We start from the raw sequence: 25,081 nt of genomic DNA on the forward strand, positions 1-25,081 counted from the left end.
TATTTGTTAGAAATATAAAAAATTGAAGGTTTTGTATTAGAATTCGTGGCATGTAATTTTATGTGTATATTTTCTAATCTTAAACTAATAATTAAACATTTATAACATTTTTAATATTTCTAACCACTTAATAAATGGTTTTAAATTTAAATTTGAAGCCAAAATAATAAGTATCGTCTTATTAATTTCTCGTTTTCAAAAACGTTGATGTAAATTTGAGTCTTGTAGAGATGTCACTAATTAATTGCGGTTTATTAATGAAAAAATGACTAAAACTCACCTCGAGTACATCCTGAGCTGTTTGCAGGTACTCTCGAAGCATGGCTTCTTGAATGGCACGCCATTCTTGCCTAGGATCTTCGAGCTGTGTGGTTTCTAAGTAAAAATTAAAATTCATCATTAATTGGACATTAATTGGATGAATACTATTAAGTAAAATTAATATAAAGCCTATTAACTCTTTGCCAGAATCAAAAATGGTAGTTCTTAACAAGTTCAGAAATTATGAAAGCAATCTAAGGACATGAAGAAAAAAAACTGTGGTATGTATAGCAGAGGAAGGAAACGAGTAAAACGAATAACGAATGAAATTTAGTGAAAACTATTTTTGGACTGGACGGTCAAGTATCTTCTCTTTAACAAGAGGTGTACAAACCACTTAAAAAGAAAAAAGGTAAAATAAAAAAAGAGAATACTCACGGTTGACATGATTAATGTAGTAGGCACCAACATGTTTGTCATAGGCCTCCTCCCAACCCAATGGAAGTTCATTACCAATGCAGTCTGCAAATGTTTGAGGTTTCGTGAATCTGCAAAAATAAACATCGAAATAATTATAAATTATATCAACATTAGGTAATAGATTATAATTCAAGAATAATGTATTTCTCCTAAAGAAGTAAATATTCATCTAACAATTTTCAAAAGTAATCAAAAGCATTCTTATTAAGTAGTGATTGATTCTTATCAATGAATATCTTCTAATGATTTTTTACAAAAAAAAAACGAAAAGGGGAAAAAAATTACAGATTTTAAAAATCAGGCGCCTTGTCATAATTTTTATTACATAAGGCGCAGAAAAATTATTTTTCCCGTAAAGCGAAAAGTGACCTGGAAAATGTGAACACTCCAGGTGAAAGGAAGCAGTGACATTAGTGGCATTTTCACCCCCCTAAAAAACCGGTGAAAATAGTTTTCGACATTAACTTCAGGATTAGACATTTTTATCAATGTCTCAAGTTGACAAACACAAATTTACTTTTTTCTATCATATTTTTATTAGTTTTTCAACAAAATTAAAAACTTGGTAAACTTTTAGAACTCAATATCTTTCGAAAAAATTTGTTTATAAACAAGATTCAATTTTTATTGAAAAATTCTACAACAATATTCAATTCTTTAAACACAAAAATAGATAATTCATTGAATAATTGAATGTTTTTCTCGAGGAATTCGATTAAAATTATATTAAAAATAATTGAAATTTTGTCAAGAATTTTATTAAATTTTTTGAAAAATAATTGAAAATTTTAATATTCTTAAAGATAATTGAAATTTTGATGAGAAGTTCTTTAAATTTTTGAATATAATTGAATTTCTGCGAAGAATTTTATTATTTTTTAAAGTAATTGAATTTCTTCAATCATTTGCAACTTCTCCAAAATTAAATGTTTTTAGTGTTTTTAACCAAAAATCTTCTATATAAATCCATTATTTTTAATTATTAATTAAACATATATATTAAAAAATTTAAGTAATTTCAGAGGAATTTGAATTATTAAAATTTATTTTTCAAAAATCTAAATTTCTTAAAATTTCTAATTAAATTCATTGAAAATTGAAATTTTCTAAAATTTCAGATTGTAACCTTTTGAAGTTGATCTATTTATGAAAATTGTATACCTAACTTTTTTAAAATTGAGGGACTGGATGCTATAAGGGGATACGCGCCGTTCACTTAAGGGGAGGTTCCCATTGCGGGAGTCAAAAAAATTGATTTCTTTTTTATTGTATTTTTTTAAAGCTATATATATGTAGAATATGTGTGTATAGCGATTTTTTGATCCGAAGAATATTTTCGTTTTTATGAAGTCTTGAACTCACCGCCGTCCCGAGCACTGAGTAACAAATGTCAGGCAAATCGAATCAATTTTTAAAAATTTTGCAAATCTGACCTCAGAATCGTAAAGAGCGACCCTAAATACCTATAGATATTTATCATATACGCAAATTGAACAAAGAATTGCAAAGAATACAATTATTGCACAAAAATGTTTCTCAAACCTTAAACGCGTTTTTCTCGAAACAAGATTTTAAAACTGGTGGGCATCGTAGCGTCTAAACTATTTAATCAATCAACTTCGGGTTTGCGGATAATTAAAGGTAACTAAATTCTACTGGGGTTATACCTATAATATGATAAAATTGTTAACAATAGAGATTTTTACAAGAGATCAAATATGTAAAAATAATGCGAAAACGCAGTTTTTTTAAAAATGTGTCCGCCATTTTGTCATTTTATTAACTTTTTAACTATTTTATAGGTATAACCTATTCTTTAGGATGTCACCTTTATAAAAAATTTTGAGTTTTTGTTTTAGACTAAAAATTGCGCAGTGTAGAATGCCCACCGTTTTCCCTATTTAAAAAAACATTATTTTCTAGATGCGCCATATTGGCCGCCATTTTGCATTTTTTTGAAAATGAAATATATATTTTAAAAGTTCAAGAATGTATCTTTATTTAGAAAAAAAAATTACATCGTTAAGTCATAGCCGTTCCTCGCAAAAAATTGTCAAAGTTTGTGTTTATTTTGGCCCCCGCAATGAGAACCTCCCCTTAACATGGCACGTATCCCCTTATAGCATCCAGCCCCTCAATTGAATTAATTTTGAAATATTTAAGTAAAATTATTCATTAAATAATTTCTAAGTAATAATAATAAGAAGAAAGAAAAACGAAGACTAAGTAATAATTTTATGATAATTATTCAAGAATTAAGTTATTTAAAAACGTTTAAAAAAATTATTGTCAGAAATGGAAACAATTGAAGGTTTTCTATTAGAATTCATAGTATTTTCATAGTTTATGAGGCAAACAAAAAAAACAAAAAAATTTAGAATTTTCTCATAAATTTCAAAAATTTAATTTATCCAGTAGTTTTAATAAAAATCCCTGATATTTCCCTGACCAATTCTACTTTCCCTGACTTCCCTGACCTGTGGCAACCATGTAATTCAAATTTAGAGAGTAGATAATTGCTATGTGTAAACTTTAAATATTAAAAAATTTTTTAAATATAAATCTAAAGGGCAATATTTTAATTTTAGTTTTAAAAAACAATTCGTAAAATGCCCTGAATATGATTTGAGTCGAGAGCAGAAGGCGTTATAATGTTCTCCTTAGCGTCCAAAACAAAGAGGATGTTTTGTAAATTTTCGTGGATGTGTGTTGCCTTGACATACACGTAGAGCCTGCGCTCTTCGCTCCGGCTGCACGTTATCACGATAGCTCCAGACTGAAAAGTACATTTTAATGCATGACTGTGCATATAAAAGGGCGCAAGCAAGCAATCGTCTTTGCAGGGAGGGTCGTGCGTGCTGGAATGTCAAGGCAAGGAAGCGGGAAAGCAAAAAGACAAGAAGCCAAGCACGGATGGAGACGCCACTATGCCGCGCCGATGCGATGGGATGCGATGCGATGCCATACGATGCCATACGATGCCATGCTAATTACCAAATCATTTCATTTCTCTCACATATCAAAATCTTTCTTCAATTTCCACTTTTAGTTCAACCTGCTTCCTCTGCCTTTGAGTTGACGAATGCCAACGAAAAAAACAGAATTTAGCAGATGTCTAAACATAGCAGGTGGTATGAAAAACTTTTTCAATCGCAGCCTACATTCCTTAAATACTCCGCATATTTTCTCCGTCTTTGAGAAAAAAAATATTTCAACAACCTATGACTAGAAGCAGAAAATAAATCAATTTTTTATTTCACTCTGTTGTACAGGGTTGCCACAAAAATTCTATTTTCTTTTTCCCTAATTTTCAAATAAAATTTTGACTTTTTCCTTGACCCTCAAAAATATTTTGATATTCACTCCAAAAATTATTGAAAACTCAAAAAAATGTTCCATTACATTTATTTACGAATTTTTTAAATTGTAAAATTATTCGAAAACTCCAGTAACTAAGATTTTCAAAATTTCAAATTCAAACCTTTTAAAATTCAATAACTGATAAAAATATTATTGTAAAACATAAAGATGACCGACTGACAAAATCATTATTTTATTATTACAAGAATATTATTACTGTAACTTTTTCAAAATTATTATCATCATTTTAATTCAATTATTATTTTCTACAATTTTTAACTAATTAAGGAGCAAATTTTCAAAACTTGATAAATCCATATTTTCTTATTTCGAGAAATTGAAACAAAATGTTTCAATTAATCAATTTATTTCAATTTATCAATTTATTTTTATAACAATGCTTTTATATTTAAAACATTCTGTTTTTAATTAAACATTATCATAATTAAGTGATTTAAAGGTTTTGGTAATTTTTTTCTAATAAAAAACATAAAAATTATCAGTCATCTTGGTTGTGTCAAAAAGTTTTTAAATTGAAAATTCGTTATCAATTAGCTTTTGAAAACTTGAAAAATAAATTATTTTTAATAATTTATTTATATTAAATATACATTAGAAGATGAAAACTTGAAATAATTTTTAAAAATTTCGATTAAGCAATTTGAAAAAAACTAGTTTCACAGAATTTTTAATTAAAAATATCAAAAAAATTCAAATTTTCAAAGATTTTAATTTGATACCTTTACAAAATTCAATTATTTCTAAAAATTGGAATTATGGGTAAATTTTCCAAAATTCAATTATTACCTAATAATGTTTAACTCAAATTCATTTTTAAATAAATTTTAATTAGAAAATTCTACGAGAATTTAATTACTTAAATACAAAAATTAATAATTTATTGAATTATTGCGAAGAATTTTATTAACAAGTTTCAAACAGTTGATTTTAAAAAAATTATGCAAATTCTATTTTTATTTTTTAATCATTGAATTCCTGTAAAATTTTCATTATTTTAGAAAATAATTGAATATTCGTGCAGAACTTTGTCAAAAATGTTTTTAAATAATTGAATTTTTCGGGAAATTATATTAAAATAAAAGATATACAAATTATTGAATTAAGAAAACTTTTTGTAAATAATTGAAATTTTGCAATGAATTTCATTAAAAATTTTAGAAAATAATTGAATTTTATTACTTATTTGAAAGTAATTGAATTCCTCCGAATGATTTTATTTATTATTTCTGAAAATAATTAAATCCCTGAATAGAGTTTTAAAATTTATGAAAATAATTGAATTACTGCGAAGAATTTACTGACAAATTTTAAAACACTTGATTTTATCAAAAAATTTTTTGTAAATTCTATTTTGAATAATTGAATTCCTGTGAAATTTTTATTTTTTTGGAAAATAATTGAATATTTGTGTAGAATATTTTCAAAATTTTTGTTTAATAATTGGATTCTTTTGGGAAATTTTATTAAAATAGTAGAATATTGAAAATAATTGAATTAAGAAAACTTTTTGAAAAAACCTAAAATTTATTTTAAAAATTTAGCAATTTTTTTCAATAATAAGAAAAGAGCATTTACAAAATCACCAGAGAAAGTATATAATATGTGAAATAAAAAATGCATTTATCAATAATAAACAATTGATATGAAATAAGTAATATCGCTAGTAAAAATTGTTATTTATCTTTAAAGCCTCATCACGTTCTAAATAATAGAAAAGGTATTTAAAATACGGTTTAAAAATAACACAAGTCTTTTATCATTACGTAACACAACAGTATTTGATGTGTGATACAAGAATTTACAATATTAAAATACACAATGCACATAGCAGGCAGTAGTGCCTTACTAGTTACTACTGACATTACGGCTACGAATTTAATGGAGATTCAAATTTCCTTATTTCATGCAATTTCTTCTAAAATAACGAAAAGAGAAAAGAAAATATTCTTACATAATCTGGGACATTTATGTACATAAATGTATTCAAGTATACTTTACAGTTCTGTTCATTCCAAAAAAATACAATTTTTTTCAAATAAATTAAATTCACAAAAAAATGTTTCACATCAACGAGCAAAATTTTTTATCGTTCGGTTATAATTATCAAGTGTTTAAAATAAATTTATAAAGTATTTGTATCCCATTCAAGTAGAGTATTCAGTTTTGTCCCAAAAATTGTATTTTGTATTTTTCTGATTTTAACCTTTCACTGATTTCTAAATTCAATTATTCGTAACTTAAATAACTTTGTTAAATAAAAATTTCAATTTCAATTATTCAACGTTTTTTCAACTGTATATTTCGAAAATTTAATTAGAAAAATTATTCAAAAATAATTTTTGAAAGTTGTCTATAGCTATTTTCCACACTGTTCAAATTGAAATAAGTTCCATTTTATATTAAAAATGTGGTATTTTGTTGCAATATTTAGAAAAAAAATTCGCAATTTTTTAAAATAAGTTGAAAAAAGTCGAGGGCTACAATTTATTATAATTTTTAATTGTCGGTAATTAAATTAAGCGAAATTTTCTTAATATAACACCATTAAAATTAATTTTTAACTCTTTGAATTATTTACCATAACATAATAACAATAATTAGTAAAATTTAAACTGAAATTCATTTTTAAATCAATTTTTATAAGAAAATTCTACGAGACTTCAATTATTTAAATACAGTGATTAATAATTTATTGATTAATTGAATCTTTCTTGAAACTGAATTCCCATTAAGAATCGTTATCAACAAATTTTTAAATAATTGAATTCTTTCGACAAATTTTAATCAAATTTTTAAAAATAATTACATTTTTTGAAGAACTTGATTAAAATTATATTAAAAATAATTAAACTTCTGCGCGATGAGTTTTATTATTTATGAAAATAATTGAATTCCCAAAAATAATATTTTATCTGCGAACATAATTGAATCCTTGTAGGAAATTTTATTGATTATAAAAATAATTAAATTATTGCGAAAAAATTTATAAAAAAATTGACAATAATTGAATGCCTGTGAAATTTTTATTATTTATGAAAATAAGTAAAAGTTTGCATAGATTTTTATCAAAATTTTTTTTAAATAATAATTGAATTTTTTTGGAAAATTTGATTAAAATGTTAGATATTGAAAATCATTAAAATGAACAAAATCTTTGAAAATAATTGAAATTTTGACAAGAATTTTATTAACATTTTTTTTAAAAAAAATTTAATTTCAGAATTAAATAATATATTTTAGAAAATAAAAACTTGAAATATTATCTAACATAATATTATATTTTAATTGAAATTCGTTTTTATATAAATTTTTATTAGAAAATTCTACGTGAATTTAATTTTTTTAAATACAAAAATAAATAATTTATTGAAAAATTGAATTTTTCTTAAAATTGAATAAGGAATAAGGAATTTTATCAACAAATTTTTAAATAATTAAATTCTTTCGATGAATTTTAATAAAAATTTTAAAAATAATTACATTTTTAAAGAAATCCGATTAAAATTGTCTCAAAAATAATTGAAACTTTGCGATTATTTTAAAATAATTGAAATTTGGACAAGAATTTTATTAAAATTTTTAAATAAATAATTGAATTTCAGAGAAGAATTTTATTATTTATAAATACAATTGACATTTTGACAAAAAATTTTAAACATAATTGAATTTCTGCAATTACAAATGTAACTTCTCCAAAATTCAATTTTTGAAAGTGTTTTTAACTAAAATTCTTCTATAAATCCATTATTTTTAATAATTATTTGAATATTAAAAAATTTAGCTAATTTCAGATGAATTTGAATTATTAAAATTTTTGAAAAATAAAATTGAAATTTTAAGAATATTATATAAGCGCAACTTTTTTAAAGCTGAATTAATTTTGAAATATTTAAGTAAAATTATTCATGAAATAATTTATAAGTAATAATTTCGTGATAGTTCTTCAAAAATGAAGTTATTTAAAAGAAATTATTGTGAGAAATATAAAAAATTGAGGGTTTCGTATTAGAATTCGTGATAAATTCCTAGTTTTTATGGGGCAAACAAAAAAGACACCAAAATTCAGAATTTTCTCATGAATTCTAAAAATTTAATTTTCTTCAATACTTTTAATAAAAATCCCTGACTTTTCCCTGACCTGTGGCAATCGTATTTAAATAAAAAAAAAATGTGATTTTGAACATCTCTGGTTCGATGATCCCTAGAGATTAAAAATGTTGTGCCAACTTTTGGTTACCAAGTTGGTTTATATTTAAAGAAACAGAGGGTTTATAAATAAAAATAAATAATAGAAAGTTGGCAATTTTTTTTTTTTTTGTTTTAGATGTAAATTGAAAAATTGAACCCAAAGTAATCTTTGGAATTGATATCAAGAATGCAACTCTATGTATCTCGATCACGTGCATTGATTTCCGACAACGCCATTCTCACAGGCTTTCCGCGAAAGAGCGACGTGCCACAGTTCTAACCACGGAATACAACGTGGTATCACTAGCAAGGAATGCGAGGGTTTCACTCGCATTCCTACCATACTCGTTTCAACAGTACAGTCACTCTCACAAATATAATAGAAATGCGATCTCTATCTGCAATATCACAAATCTGCATCTCTCACTATATTTTCAACGAAACCATTTCTTTTTTTCGCTTCCATTCTTTTTCTTTTCGTTTTCGCTAAACTTCAACAACTGAATTTTATTTATAAACTTTTATTATTTTTCTCTAGTAAACAAAAAATACTTATCCGCTAAAAGCAAGTACAATTTATTTTCAATGCATTTATTTAACATATGCTTACATCTCAAAATTGCGAATTCCTGAGAAAATAGATTACACAATTATTCATTTTTCTTTTCCTTTTGTTTATGTAAATCTCTATTTTAATAAATAAGGAATTTCGTGTAAATTTTTCATTTAAAATTTAAAAATCAATTTTCGTGGTAATAAATTTCTGCTTTAATTCTGTTTAAAAAAAAACAAAACACAATGAGGAATTTTTTCTCGTTTATTGCAAAAGTTGTGTTTTTTTCGTGTTTTAATAATATTTTTAATCATGGACATTACAGTTTTCAGCACTTGGTTTATAAATATGACTTATTCGCATTCTTTTTCTTCTGTTCTTTTATAAATAATAAAAAAAAATCAAAATGTGTGAACATTATTTTAATAAAAAGCAATAGACAGTTTTGAATGTTAAAAATTGTTCATTTAACAGCATCTTGACTGAAAAAGGAATTTTAAAATCTGATGACTTCAGTTTATCGAGAGAAATCAGTTTTTAATTTTCGTTTTCCAGGTGCCATTGTTGCAGGTACGTAGCAAATATTTCTCAATCAGATGAGAAAAATATGTGACTTACGAAATGTTTTCAATATTTTTTTTTAAATTTTCGGTAAAAACATTTTTTATTAAAAGTTAAAAATAAATTTTTCAATTATACAAAATATTTTTATAATTATATTCTTTTTACATTTATAGTTAAAATATTTTTTTTTAAGTTGAAAATAATTGAAATAAATTTTTTATTTATTAGAAAATATTTTTATATTTTCTATTTAAAATTTGTAGTCATATTTTTAACTTGAAGTTGAAAATAAATTTTTCATTTATAAAAAGTATGTTGATATTTAAAAAATTAAAACTCTCTAATTATTAAATAATCAATTTTTTTTTAATTTTTGTACAAATATTTTTAATTTCAAGTTGAAACTAATTTTTGTATTTAAATAAAATATTTTAATATTTTATTCATTCAATTTTTCTTAAACTTAAGTTGAAGTTACGTTCTTGCAATGAAAGTGAAAAAATATTAAATTAAATAAAAAAGGAATTTTCTGAAAATTTATCATCGATTAATTAATTTAATATTTAATTTCCTCTCGAATTTCCTCTTCTAACTAAAACTAACTAATTTGAAAAATAAAAATTATGAAATAAACGATAAATATTTTTTATAAAATGAATCATGAAACATTAAACATAAAGTTGAAAATTTAGTTTTTTCTTTATTTCCTTTTTGTAAAGAATCGTCAATACAGTCAAATCAAAAGTTACTCCAAGTCTATAATTTAATATTTTTAAAACAAAACGCAATTTATAATTATAAAAAAAACCTTTAAAAATTACGATTGCATAGAAATTAACAATTTCTAAAATTAAAAACGATTTTAGCAACATAGCCAACAAATTTTTTTATTTTATAATTAATGTATTTGTTTATAAAAATTTTTAATTTTTAGCCAATGTTATATAGATTTTATTGATCCAAAGTTTTAAAAATAAGATTAGTTACACTTTCTTTGAGAAAATTTTATTTGTAATATAATTTTTTATTTTAAAATGTAAAATATGAATAATTGGACGAACAATAAGTTTTTATTTTTCAACTCGGACAATTCAGAAAGAATGCAACATACATGTGTTTCTGTTAGTTGACAAGTCCAAGGATGCTTTTAATATGTTTCTCGATTGACATTACTTCGCAGCCTCGAAACGAAACAAAACGCTTTTATGTAAATATAATAAAATATAAAATGTTGTTTACGCTGTTCAATTAAAGTATTTTTTCCCGGGAAAAACGAATAAATGAACTTATACGAAAAAAGACAGTTTTTCTCCCTATACTATCTCTAAGTAAATTATTTTTAATAATTTTCCAAAAGTTCTTCCAGAATTCAATTATTTAAAAATTTAAATACAAAAATTCAATTTTTCATTATAATTGTAACAGTCAATGTTTTTCGTTAAAGTTATTAAGGAATAATATTTTCAAAAAATTATAAAGAAATACTTAAAATTAATTTTTAAGAATATTTTCAAATAATTTTTGAAAGATAATAGTTTTTCTATTAAATGAATAAAAAAAAATACAATTGAAATTTGGTAAATTCTTATGGATAAAACATTTTATTTCTAAAAATTTAAACAATTAATAGTTGCATTTAAATAAAAATTACATTTTTCTGACATTAAGAAATATTTCTTTAGGTTATATTACCTAATCGTTTCTTATCGTCAGAAAATTGTAATTTTTATTCAAATGCAACTATTAATAAATTGTTTACAATGTTGAAAATTTAATTCTTTAGCTTCCACTGAATCGAATTTATTAATTTTTTTTTCAATATAAAAGACGAAATTATATGACATTGAACTAAACTTTTGTTATGAAACTGAAGTTGCCAATATGTTTCCGTTAACGCAAAAAAAAAAAATTTGGGGAAAAAGTGCAACAAACCGAAATTTTGAGATAGAAAATACTAAACAGTGAAAGAAATAATATGAAATTTAGTAAAGTTATATTAAAATTTAACTAAAATTCTTATATTTGAATTATACTAAATTTTACATAGGTTTTTTTTAAAGTCATTTCTCTACGTGTGAAACCATTTTTTTAAAGAGAAATCCGACAAACAACCGGAACAAAAGTTATAGTCCAATGTCATAATTTCGTATTTTAAAAGAAAAGTTAAATTAAATTTTAAATTCCTTTTGGTAGAAGCGTAAGGAATTTAATTTTCTACATTTTGAACATTTTAAAGTTATATTTGAATAAAGATTATAATTTTTTGTAATTAATAAATGATTTATGTAACATAACCTAAAATTTTACAAAAGTTTCTTATTGACAGAAAAATGTAATTTTTATTTAAATGCAACTTTTAATCGTTTTAAATATTCAAAATTAAATTCTTCGCCTTTCCACCAAGACGAATTTAAAATTTAATTTGTTTTTTTCTTTTAAATTACGAAATTATGACATTGGACTAACTTTTGATTTGACTGTCCATCAGATTCTTCCTTAAGACCAATATAATTTTTGATAAAAAGAACTGAATTATTATTTTTATTGCATCCTAAACAGACTTTCAATTTGATTAAAAAGTTACTGAAAAATTAAAACTTTTTTAAATTTTATTTCGTCGATAACTTTAGTTTCATCTTTTGCTCCGATTCTTTCAGATTCTTGGTTGGATTTTTCCTTTCAAGTCAAAGTTGACTAAAAAACCTATTTTTAAGTAAAAAGTTGATTCAAATCAAGATTAAAAGAAAAACATGTTTTTGATTAAAATCCAAATTTAAATCATGATTTAAATGGAGTTGATTTAAATTACAGCAAATCTGGAACTTTCAAATAAATTTTACTTTGTGAATAGTAAAATTTACTATCTTCCGTAAAAGCTACTCTTCCCGCGTTGAACTGATAGTTAAAGAATAAATTTTTTTTAGGAGAAATGTCGTGAAGGCAAATGGGCAAATATTCATGAAATAGAAAACCAAGAGCAAAATTTAGCTAAAGAGTAAATTTGGGAAAAACTCGACGCTTTCCAGTGACAGTGGAGAGGAAATCTAATTGTATTAATACAGCCCTGGCTTTCTCGCGTTTTTTACGGAGCCAGGGCTCAAGTAAAGCGGCCCTGGTGCTTGGAATGCGGGCGCGGCAAGAATCGTGTGTGTAGAAGGGTTTTCATGGTATTCTTACGCGTACCTAAACATGTATACGTATACGTTTACATACGAAAAGCAGAACTTAACAGGACATACACAGCTATGACGTGATGCGATGCCAGAGTCATCGCCACAGGTCTCGCTCATAGGATGCACTCAACATTTTTAACACACATACATTTTTAGATTCAAATTCAAATTTCATTCCATTTTTTTGACTTTTCCCTTCAAAATTCATTCTTGGGTTTTACCCACTCTTTTTTTTAAATAACATTCTACTCTCCTACTTTCAAAATACAAGTTCAACTTATTTGCCAAATTCACGGAAATTGTTCCTAAATACTGAAAATTTCGAAATGGAAAAGTGTCCAAAGTGTCGTAAAATGTTGCTAATAGTTGCAAATAGTGGCACATTATTTATTTATTACAAATAATGAGTATTTCTCGTTTCCAAATGAATGTGCAATTCTACTAAAAATACTCGAAATTTGTATTTTGACCATATGCAATCATTTTAATTCCTTTTTTTTTTATTAAAATCTATTAAAGTGTTGGCAATATTTTTATGTCATAAATGGAATTCAATAACAAAAATTGAATTTTTCCATTTTGATACCATATGTAAGAGAAAAATATGCATTTTTAGAGGAATTCGATAAAATTACTTTTTTGGAGTAAACTAAAATTGTCAGAAATTTTTTATTACAGAAAAACAGGTTAAAATAAATATTATGTATTTTTCCAATAATTTAAAGTATTTGAAAGAAAATATTGAGTAAAAATAATCGAGTATTAAGAAAGTATTAAAATACAAATTAGTGACATAATGAAAGAAACATAACAAAGTATTTCAACATAATAAATATCATGCGATTCTGGTGAGTCCTGCATTACCGACATGAGATGAGAGGAAGAAGTGGAAAAGGAGAAAGCGTCATTCTTCCCGGTTGAAAATTCATGCATTAGAACGTGTGCATAATTTTTTAATTTGCGCATATTCATTTCAAGATTCAAGAAACATTTCTCATCTTCAAAAAAAAAAAAAAAATTAGGTGATAAATAAATTAAATTAAATTATCTAATATTTATAGGTCTTGGATCGACTTTAAGGTGCAAAAAAAAGTTGCTTTAGTTCTCCAAGGAAAATAAAATTTTTAAAATTTCAATTTGAAACCTGAAATTTCATAATTTTTAAAAATTATATACATCCTTGCAAAATTCAATTATTTTCCACAATTTTTAACTAAATTAAAATTTTTTTTGTAAAAATAAAAATTCTCTGAAATATTATAGGAATTGGGAACTTTAAAATTCGCATCATTTAACATTCCTTAAATTAAGAACTCAAAATGAAATCTCGATAATAAATATTCGTTGAAATACAAATTATTCTAAATAGAGATAAATATTCTCTTAATTAAAACTTGAGTCAAATCAAAATTCGATTGCATGCAAATTGTGTTAAGTTGAAATTTAAGTTAATTTTAATTTGATTCAACAAAAATTCTGCAAAAAAAATCTATAAACAAATTTGGTAAGAAACGAAATTTTACAAAAAAAAAAAAATTAACCAAATTAATTGGACTAAAAAAATAACTTGAAGATTTACATATGTATTTATTTATATAATACTATAAATAATGAGAGAGAAAACAGTTTGTAATATATTTATACAGTCAGTCATTTGTTTTAATAATCACGCGACTTTAACCTAATTCAGAAGTGTCATTAATATTCACGTGGAATGTGGACAATGAATTGAATAATTTGTTACGTACTACAGAGTTCAAATATTTATTTATATATTAAGCTTAATGATAGTTAAATTATTTCTTCACAATACATCAATCTTATTCTATCTATTATTTTTTATTTTCAAAATGAATTCTAAATGCTGACAGAAAATTGTTAATTATAGAAAAATTTCATAATTAAAAGAAATCATACCCCAAAGAATTTTAGTTAAAAACACTACAAAAAATTGAATTTCGAAGAAGTTAGGTACAAATAATTGAAATTTAATTTTCAAACGTAATATAAAATTCTTCGCAGAAATTAAATTATGTTCAAATTTTTTTTTAAATTCTCTTTAAAATTTCAGTTATCTTTATAAATAATAAAATTCTTCACTAAAATTCAATTATTTTCAAAAATTTTAATAAAATTCTTGCGGCAAAATTTCAGTTATTTTTAAAAATTACCCTTAATTCTCAACGATTTTCCATATCTTCAATTTTCATAAAATTTTCCAAAAGAATTCAATTATTTTTATATACAATTAAACTCATCACAGAACTTTAATTATTTTTAATACAATTTTAATTAATTTCGTCGAAAAATGTAATTATTCTTAAGAACGTTATTGAAATACGTCAAAAAATTCAATTATTTAAAAATTTGTTCATAAAATTCTGTATGGGAATTCAATTTTAAGAATCATTCAATTATTCAATAAATTATTAATTTTTGTATTTAAATAATTGAATTCTTGTAGAATTTTTTAATAAAAATTGATGTAAAAATTAATTTTAGTTAAAATTTTAGATAATAATAGAATATTAAAAGCATTAATTATAGCGTGAATTTTTAGAAATAATCGAATTTTAAAAAGTTTTCAAATTAAAATCTTTGCAAATCTGAATTTTTCTTATCTTTAACTAACAATTTTGTAGAACTAATTTTTTTTAAAGATTCAACTGAATTTTTTTTTAAATTATTTCAAGTTTTTATTTTTTAACTTATATTTAAATTCAAAATTCAATTATTTTAAAAAATTTTAATATAATTCTTGGATAATTTCAATTACAATAACTTTCAATATCTATCATATTTTAATAAAATTTTTCAAAAGAATTCAATTATTTAAAAAAATTTTAGATAAAATTCTATGTAAACATTTAATTATTTTCATAAATAATAAAAATTTCACAGAAATTCAATTATTTACTAATTTTTTTATAAATTTCTTCGTAATAATTTCATTATTTTCATAAATAATAACATTTTTCACAAGAATTCAATTATTTCCATTGAAAATAAAGACCTTCACAGGATTTTAGTTATTAGGTATTAATACAATTTTATTATTATTTATGAATACAATTCTCGAAAAATGCAATGGTTCTTAAAAATTCTACCTATTAAAATTCGTCGAAAAATTCAATTATTTAAAAATTTTTTGATAAAATTCTTTTGAGAATCAATTTTTAGAAACATTCTATCATTCAATAAAATATTAAATATTAATTTTTGTATTTGAATAATTGAATTCTCGTAAACTTTTCTAATAAAAATTGATTTAAAAATGAATTTCAGTTAAAATTGTCGATAATAATTGAATACTAACAGCACTACAGCGTGAATTTTTAAAAATAATTGTGTTTTAAAAATGTTTCAAATTAAAATTTTTGAAAATTTTAATTTTAAAACTTTTAATTGAAAATTTTATGAAACTAATATTTTTGAAAGGTTTAATTGAATTTTTTTGAAATTATTTAAAGCTTTTATTTTCTAATATATATTTAATTCAGGCACTTATCCGAATAATCGAAAAAAGTACGAAATAAACGAATATTTAAATAAGAATGAATGAATTTACATAAACTTTTTCTTAAAATCATTAAAATACATTTAAAAAACGCAACGTTTCGTGTGGAAATTAAAAATTCCATGTAATAATTAAGAAAATGACACTTTTGCTGTTTGTATAGACGCAGTTATTTATACAGATTTGAATAGAAAACACACTTGTATGTTTTCCTACTGTACACATCAATTTGCGTCATATACCATGAAAATTTTTCTTTCACAAATTCCTGAAATTGGTGTTGCGTTGACGCGTCAAAAACTATTTCTTGGGGTTTCTAGTGATGAAAATGGCATTAATTTTACTGTTTTCATTCACTCGAAATTCTGAAACTTTACATTTAACTGTTTGTTTGAAAAAACTTTTTTTCTTTGGTATTGCAGAAAGAAAATTTGTTCAAAGACTTTGTTTCAGTTTTCATGTGAATTGGTGAAAAACTAATTTCTGGTTTCGAGTAATTTAAATACATAGAGTATAGAAACATACATAATCTTATTTACTTATTGTATAATGATATTCTAAAGTGATTTGATTGATACTGTGTTTGTATAAAATTTTTTACAGGTGTTCAAATTACGTAATTTTTCCAAAGATGTATTATGGACCCCACTCTTTAATTTATTTACTTTCATCCTTTTAATTTTACACTTTATTAAATATCAATAGTCTTGTAAACCGTAAACGATGTTAATTTCTAATTTTCCACGCTTTTTGATTACTTTTAAAAAGATGTTCATCTATTTTTAAAACAGTTTTCATAATTTTAAAACATATGAAAAAAGTGAATTGATATGAAAACTGAATACCAAAGAATACCACTAAATAATTTTCTACGATATCTCAGATTGTATTGGTTCTCTAGAGTATAAAATCGATGAGTATGTTCATCATGAGGGCTTCTACCCACCCTAAGTATATAAAAACACTGCTTTAAAACTATTTTCTACAAATGAGAAATAAAAGTCAAAAGTTAAAATATGTTTTCATTGTTATTCGATTAAGAAATGCGTAATCCATACGTGTTTCAAGTGTTCTTTAACGCATTCGCCAAGTGTTCTAATCTTCTAATGCGTCAATTGTCATTTGACACATTTCGACTTTTTCCTGGTTCAAAATTTCAAATAGACTTGACTTCGAAAATTTTATTTTATGCCCAGAGTTATTGAATTCATAATTTAACTTTAACTATCTTCAAAACATTCTAATTACAATTTTTCAAAAGACTAATTTTTTCAAAATTTCTAAATTAATTTACACTCAAAACTTGAATATTTTTTGTTAAATAAATATTTAAATACTTATTTATTTTCTGGTAGGAATTCAAATAATTTTTAAGATTTTAATGCAAAACCTTTTTGTAATTTAACTATTTTTAAAAATTCAATCATTTTTGGGCGAAATTTTTAAATTATCAAATTATTCAAAACTTTAAAATTTAATTTATTTCTAAAAATTTCCTTTTATTGTAACACTTCTAATATTTAATTATTATCTAAAATTTCACCTAAAATTTATTTTTGAATCAATTATTATTAGGAAATTCTACGAGAATTCCATTATTTGAATACAAAAATTAATAATTTATTAAATAATTAAAAATATTTCTTAAAATTATTGAAATTGAATTTTATCAACTTTTTAAATAATTGAATTCTTTCGACAAATTTTAATGAGATTTTTAAAAATATTTACGTTTTTCGAGGGATTTGAGGAAAATTGTAATTGAATTCTTGCAACGAATTTAATTAAAATGTTTTAAATAATTGAATTCCTGTAAAAAATTTTTTCTTTTTATGAAAATATTGGAAATATTGCGAAAAAATGGAATTTTTGCAATTATTTGTTACTTCTCCAAAATTCAATAATTGAAATCCTGCAAATAGTTTTATTATTTATGAAAATATATTTGCATTCTTGCCAAGAATTTTATTAAAATTTTGAAAATAATTGAATTTCCGTGAAAAATTTTATTATTGAATGTTTACGTAAAATTTTATCCAAATTTTATTTAAATAATTGAATTCTTTTTGTAAATTTTATTAAATTGCAGATATTGGAAATAATTGAAACTAGAAAATTTTTTAAAAAAATGGAATCGTTTCAAAGAAGGTTATTAAATTTTTTGGAAATTTTTCTAAGAATTTTATTAAAAGTTTTAAGAATAATTTGTTTATTTCAACTATTAGAGAATTAAAAGTAGTGCGAATTCTCAAGAAAAAGAAAAAAGTAACTTTTAGTTTCACAAATTAAAAAAAAAAAATATCTAAATAGTAGTAAATCGTAAAAAAAATTGTAAATAATAGGTTTGAGTAGATGAGTGAGAAGTCTGGACTCTTTTCATAGATTCTATAATTTCTATAAAATTTGAATTTTAATTAGTTGTCACAGTTCTTTTTAGGGAGGGTGGTTCTTCTTAGGGATTATTATCAGTGGAAATTACCATCATGATTACATAATGATATTTTAAAAGTTTTTGCCCATCGACTTACAGAAAAATATGAACTTACCTATCTCTAGGATCGATCCACGTTGTTTTCCTTGTATTGTGGTCAATGAAGTACACTTTCCCATCGAAGTCTTGAGCGACATCCCACCCTTCCGGAAGTGGTATCTCCCCATTCCGTCTCCTTGGCATATTTCACTGCACTCTGCAAATATGAAAAATTATTACTCATCATTTTCACAAATAATAAGCATACGAAGTATTTCTATTTATGAATCACCATTTTTCAAACAAATTTTCAATTTTTATCAAACAAACAATTAGAGTAGAATTTTACTATTTCTTCAAATTCAAATTTTTTAAATTGTAAAAATTTAACATAGCGAAATCTTTATCTCTCTCTTTCTTTTTGTTGCTTATTTAATGTTTTGTTGAATGTTTTATCGGCATGAAGGATGAGTTAAAGAAAAATAATTATTTTTTTAATAAATTTTCTATCACGAATAATTTTAACCAAATTTTTAAATGTTACGATTTAAATCAAAGACATGATTCCATTTTAATCATGATTTAAATCAAATTTTTTCATAAAAATAGGTTTTTTAATCAACTTTAACTTCAAAGGAAAAATTCAACAAAGAATCTGAAAGAAATGGAACAAAAGATGAAACTAAAGTTTCGTCGACAAAAAATTGTAATTTCTATTTATTTTAGTAGACCTACTGTTTTTTTTTACTAAAGTTTAAGTGAAAAATGACTTGTAATTAGTAAAAATTATTACTGACTTGAAGTACACTGCATTAAGAATAATTCTTACCTTCAGCCCATTTTATTTGACTAAAATTTTATTTATTTGACTAAATTTTGGTTTTAAAATGTAAACCATTTGAGACTTTGTTTTTTCTGCGAGTAGTTAACGACTTCGTACTCTTTAAAATTTAGAGAGTAGTTTACTTTTTAATAAGGAAGATACATTTATGATTGGATTTCTAGTTCAAAATGAGTAAATCGACAGAATCCAATTTCTTCTCTTCAAAGTTCATCGACCTCCATACTTATAATTTGACATCATTAATTTCTTAAAGAACTACATTTAGTTATCATCATGCCTTTGAGTTGAATAAACGTCTATATACTTGTAAAAGTTTTTCACTACTTTGTTGTTTTAATATTTTTTTCCTTTTTGTCAATTATTTAATAATATTTAAGGTAATTGCCCCAGTTACCGTCAATTGAACCAAAAATAATAAAATATGTTTTTCACTGACTTTTGGTTTGAAACCTTTACAAAATTCAATTATTTCTTGAAATTCACGTTATAATTCTTTTAGTATTCAATTATTATCTAACATTTTAAATGAAAGTCATTTTCAAATCAATTTTTATTAGAAAATTCTACGAGAATTGAATTATTTAAATTCAAAAATAAATAATTTATTGAATAATTGAATGTTTCTCAAAATTGAATTCTCATAAAAAATTATATCAAAAAATTTTTAAATAATTGAAATCCTGCGATGAGTTTTGTTATTTATATGAAAATAATTGAATTCCTAAAAAGAATTTTATTATTTACGAGAAAATAATTGAATTATTGCGAAGAAATTTGTGAAAAATTTGTAAATAATTGAATTTCTGGGAAATTTTTATTATGAAAATAAATAAATGTTTCCGTAGAATTTTATTCCAATTTTCTTTTAATTGAATTCTTTAAGAAAATTTTATTAAAATAGTAGATATTGAAAATCATTGGATTAAAGAAATTTTTTTAAAATAATTTAAATTTTATCAAGAATTTTATTAAACTTTTAGAAAATAATTGAAATTTTGCAAAGAATTTTATTATATTTTTAAAGATAATTAAAAATTTTTATAAATTTTTGAACTAATTGATTTTCTGCGAAAAATTTTATTACTTTTGAAAATAATTAAATTTTTGCAATCATTTGCGCTGCTTCTTCAAAATTCAATTGTTTTTAGTGTCTTTAACGAAAATTCTTCTATAAATCCATTATTTTTAATAATTAATTAAATAAATGTTAAAAAATTTAACTAATTTCAGAAGAATTTGAATTGAAATTTTATAAAATTTAAAATTGAAACCTTTTGAAGTTAATCTGTTTATGAAAATTTATGAAAATCTATTTATGAAAATTGTAAACTTGCGTTTACAATTTTTATAAATAGATTAACTGTTTTAAAATTGAATTAATTTTGAAATATTGAAGTAAAATTATTCATTAAATAATTTATAAGCAATATTTTATGATAGTTTTTCAAGAATTAAGTTATTCATAAATAAATTATGGCCAGAAATATAAAAAATTGAAGGTTTTGTATTAAAATTCGTGGTAATTTAATAGTTTACGAGGCAAACAAAAAAGACACAAACATTCACAATTTTCTTATGAATTCTAAAAATTTAATTTTTCCAGTACTTTTAATAATTTAATAAAATTGCCGAAACCTAATTAGTGCCTTATTTTTGAATTTATGCCAAACTCCTTTTTAAAATTGTTTATATTCTCTACTTTTAATTTAAGTCTTGTAAATTATTTAGACGCCATATGAAAAGAAGGTCTTTCAGAATTTTTTCTGCGATTTTCATATTATAATTGAATGAAAGTTTTTACATGTTATTATACATATTAAGAACTATTATATTAAAAAATAAAATTGCAAATGTTAAAATCAGTTGATATTTTCAATCAACAGAAGGCGCTTCTAAAACTATCTGAAATTGTAAGTTAAAACCGTAGACAGCATAGCTTATCGTAGAATCAGCTGAAATGAAAAAACCAAGTGTCATTTTAAAATAGACATCTTAATACAGGTACTAAACCTCAGAACTCATGTGTAGGCAGAGTTAATCAGTTTAAGAAATTCCCTCTGTTGAAGGAAAATGTCAAGTGTTTTGAACACTGCAATTTTATTTTTTAGTGTTCTTAATAACATCAGATAAGAAACCTGGACTAATTTGAGCTGTTTTTTAAAAAATTTGATTATATTATATAAGACAGATTTATTAGGAAAACAATGCTAAAAATCATTTTGTCTAAAAGGTTTAAATTTTAAAAGATTGAGAGTAGGTCTCAAACATAAATGCTGACAATAGTATAATGGGATTTTTAGTTAATCTTTATTAATAATAAATGAAAAATATATAAAATTCCAAAAAGACATAATGCAATAAGTGATATCAAATAACAATTTCTATTATTGAGCATTAAGTTACAAGACTTTCAGTAAAAAATAAAAATACATAAAAGTAGGTTAGAGAAGAAGTGTAATAATATAAAGTATTATGTCTATAATGCGAATTCTAAAAAGTATTTAGCGTCGTTACATATATATTAAAAATTCATCTAATTTAGAACTACTGATCTGTAGTGAAAGGTGCCATATAAAATAGAAAATTATCTTGTTCGTATATACATATTTAATAAATTTTTGAAAGTGAATAACTTTATAACTAGGGTGATTGCACTGATCAGTTAAGCTTATTAACTTTCTTATTTTGATTTTGAATGCATATAGGTTCTTTTGGATGTAAAAATTAGGCTAATCTTTACTAGTTGTATAGTATGAATAAAGAAGCACTCTCCTGTAGTTTGCTTTTTAGGACGTACTCTAAAATATGCATGTAAATAGAATGTATAATTTTACATTTTTTTCAGAATTTATAAAATAATCCACCATATATATGATTCTTTTTCAAATGTCGCAATGCAATATGATTCTATACAATACACTATCTTAAAGAATTCGATAAATAGTCGGCACAAAAGTTAGTCTAATTCCATTATTTCGTATATTTTATTAATGTGATTAATTGCGAAAAAGTCGCATTTTTTTAAAATAGTCAAAAAAAGTCATAATATCCGATACCTGATATTACAAATGTTTTGATTTTAAATTATTGGCAATTGTCCTTCAAGTAACAATTTCATAAAAATTTGCACAGATTAAAATTAGAGATGAAATGGAAAAATAAACTTGAGTCACAACTATTTGTTGAACTATAAAATAAATTGAATACTACTTTTTATTAATTTTTAAAAATTAACAATTACTTTATTATTAAAATTTATTTTGTAAATCATAATATACATTGTTTTATTATTTTAATAACATATTTTATTTGCCTATGATAATATCATTATCATTCATATGAGATTCAGATTTGAAGGTTAATATTTCCATAATCATTAAACTGCTACTGCTTCAATGTTTTTTACGCTTGAATTAAATTGAATGAATTTATATAAGTGATTAGTAAATAAGTAATATAATAATTATTAAAAATATAGTCAGCAAGTTAATTAATTAATTAAAAAGTTAATAAAATGTTTATTCATTTTTACAACCGTTTATATAATTCGTTTATTGCAAACAAATTATTTTTTCTAGGCCTTTATTTAAGAATTAAGAATAAATAATAAATATTAAAATATATATTAGAACTTCGTTAAATAATTATTGCCAATCAATAATTAATAAATATTAATAAATTTAAAAAACTTGCAATCTTTAAATTAATAAATATCTATTTAAATGTAAATAATTCAAAAAATCTAATTTTTAGAATTCATAAGAAAATTCTAAACTTTTGTGCCTTTTTTGTTTACCTCATAAAATAGAAAATTACCACGAATTCTATAATAGAAAACCTTCAATTTTTTTTTATTTTTAACAATAATTTCTTTTTAAATGACGTAATTCTTGAATTAATTTTGAATTATCAGCAAATTATTACTTAGAAATTATTTAATAAATAATTTTAATTAAATATTTCGAAATTAATTAAATTTTAAAAGAGTTGCGTTTACAATTTTCATAAGATTTCAATTTGAAATTTTATAAAATTTCAATTTTTAATGAATTTAATATTTAATTAGAAATTTTAAGAACTTAGATTTTTGGAAAGTTTTAATAATTCAAATTCTTCTGAAATTAGTTCAATTTTTTAATATTACATTAATTATTAAAAATAATGTATTTATATAGAAAAATTTTAGTTAAAAACACTAAAAAAATTGAATTTTTGAAAAGTTCCAAAGAAATTCAATTATTTTAAAACATTTAAAGAAAGTCTCGTCAAAATTTCAATTATTTCGAAAACTAATAAAATTCTTCACACAAATTCAATTAAATTCAAAATTTAAAAAAAAAAATTAATTATCTTTATAATTATAATAAACTTCTTCTCCTAATTTCAATTGTTATGAAAAATTTTTCAAAAGAATTTAATGATTTAAAACAAATTTTGATAAAATTCTACGCAAATTTATTTAAATATTTTCATAAATAATAAAATTTATCGCAGAATTTCAATTATTTTCGATAAAATTTTAATTTAATTCCTCGAAAAATGGAATTATTCTTAAAAATGTCTTCTTCAATTTAAAATTTGATTCAAATAATATTGCATAACATATTAAAAATGTAAATTATGAAGATTCTAAATCCCAGGTGCGAAAAGTTGGTCGGGCCATGGTCGCGCCGACCAAGTGGATAGTCGTGCCGACCTTGGCAGCCAAAGGTCGGCCGAACTAGTGAATTGTAACACCCGCCGTCCAGTGGCTGACATGGTCGGGCCGACTATGGTTGCCAAAGTCGGGCCGACCAGGGGTGCCAAAGTTTTCCCGACCATGAGAAAGAAGGTCGGCTTCATTTTGGCAACCATGGTCGTGCCGACCTTGGCAGCCAATAGTCGGCCGACCGTTTGCAAAAAATTATTAACTTTACAATTAACAGATATTAAGTGATATCTTAATATTCATTATTTATTTATTTATTTATCGCATTCATCTTAACACTAGACGCAATCTTATACATAAATACAAATTAAAATTTCTAACGCTCGCAGGGATCGAACTCGCAACCTAACGCACCGAAGTCTAACACGCTAACCATTACGCTACGCTTACATGAAAGCCTAAGAACAAAAATGAATTTATAAGCTGCAATTTAAAAAAAGAAATTTGTAATTCATAACGATTAATAAATCAGATAACGTTTATTAGTTTTTGTTTAATCCATTTTAGCTAAAATAATTAACACAAAAACTTTTAATTTCTACCATGGCAGTATAGAAATGTTTTTTAAGATGGTCGGGCCAACCGTGGCCAGAGTCGGCCCGACCAACAGAAATTAGGTTTTTTACACTCTGGCTGCCATAGTTTTACCGACCATCGGCCCGACTGAGGCCAGAGTCGGCCCGACCAACAGAAATTAGGTTTTTTTCACTCTGGCTGCCATAGTTTTACCGACCATCGGCCCGACTGAGGCCAGAGTCGGCCCGACCAACAGAAATTAACCTTTTTAAACTCTGGCTGCCATAGTTTTGCCGACCATCGGCCCGACTCAGGCCAGAGTCGGCCCGACCAACTAAAATTAGGTTCTCTAAACTCTGGCACCCATAGTCGGCCCAACCTTGGGTGGAAACAGTAACCAAAGTCGGCCCGACTTTGGCTGCCGAC

General features: G+C 23.5%; 1 protein-coding gene across 1 annotated transcript in view; it reads right to left on the reverse strand.

Moving 5' to 3' along the window:
* The window catches only part of LOC122505068 (protein kibra), a 64,671-nt gene that overhangs the window by 35,320 nt on the left and 4,270 nt on the right, over positions 1 to 25,081 (reverse strand). Inside the window, exons 2-4 of the mRNA XM_043616489.1 lie at positions 18,664 to 18,804; positions 700 to 809; positions 281 to 375 (exon numbers count right to left, since the gene is read on the reverse strand). Coding sequence (XP_043472424.1) covers positions 281 to 375; positions 700 to 809; positions 18,664 to 18,791 — 333 coding nt within the window. The 5' untranslated portion in view covers positions 18,792 to 18,804. The remainder of the gene's footprint in view (positions 1 to 280; positions 376 to 699; positions 810 to 18,663; positions 18,805 to 25,081) is intronic.

The sequence above is a fragment of the Leptopilina heterotoma genome, unplaced genomic scaffold (assembly GCF_015476425.1).
Source record: "Leptopilina heterotoma isolate Lh14 unplaced genomic scaffold, ASM1547642v1 Lhet_113, whole genome shotgun sequence".
Classification (NCBI taxonomy): domain Eukaryota; kingdom Metazoa; phylum Arthropoda; class Insecta; order Hymenoptera; family Figitidae; genus Leptopilina; species Leptopilina heterotoma.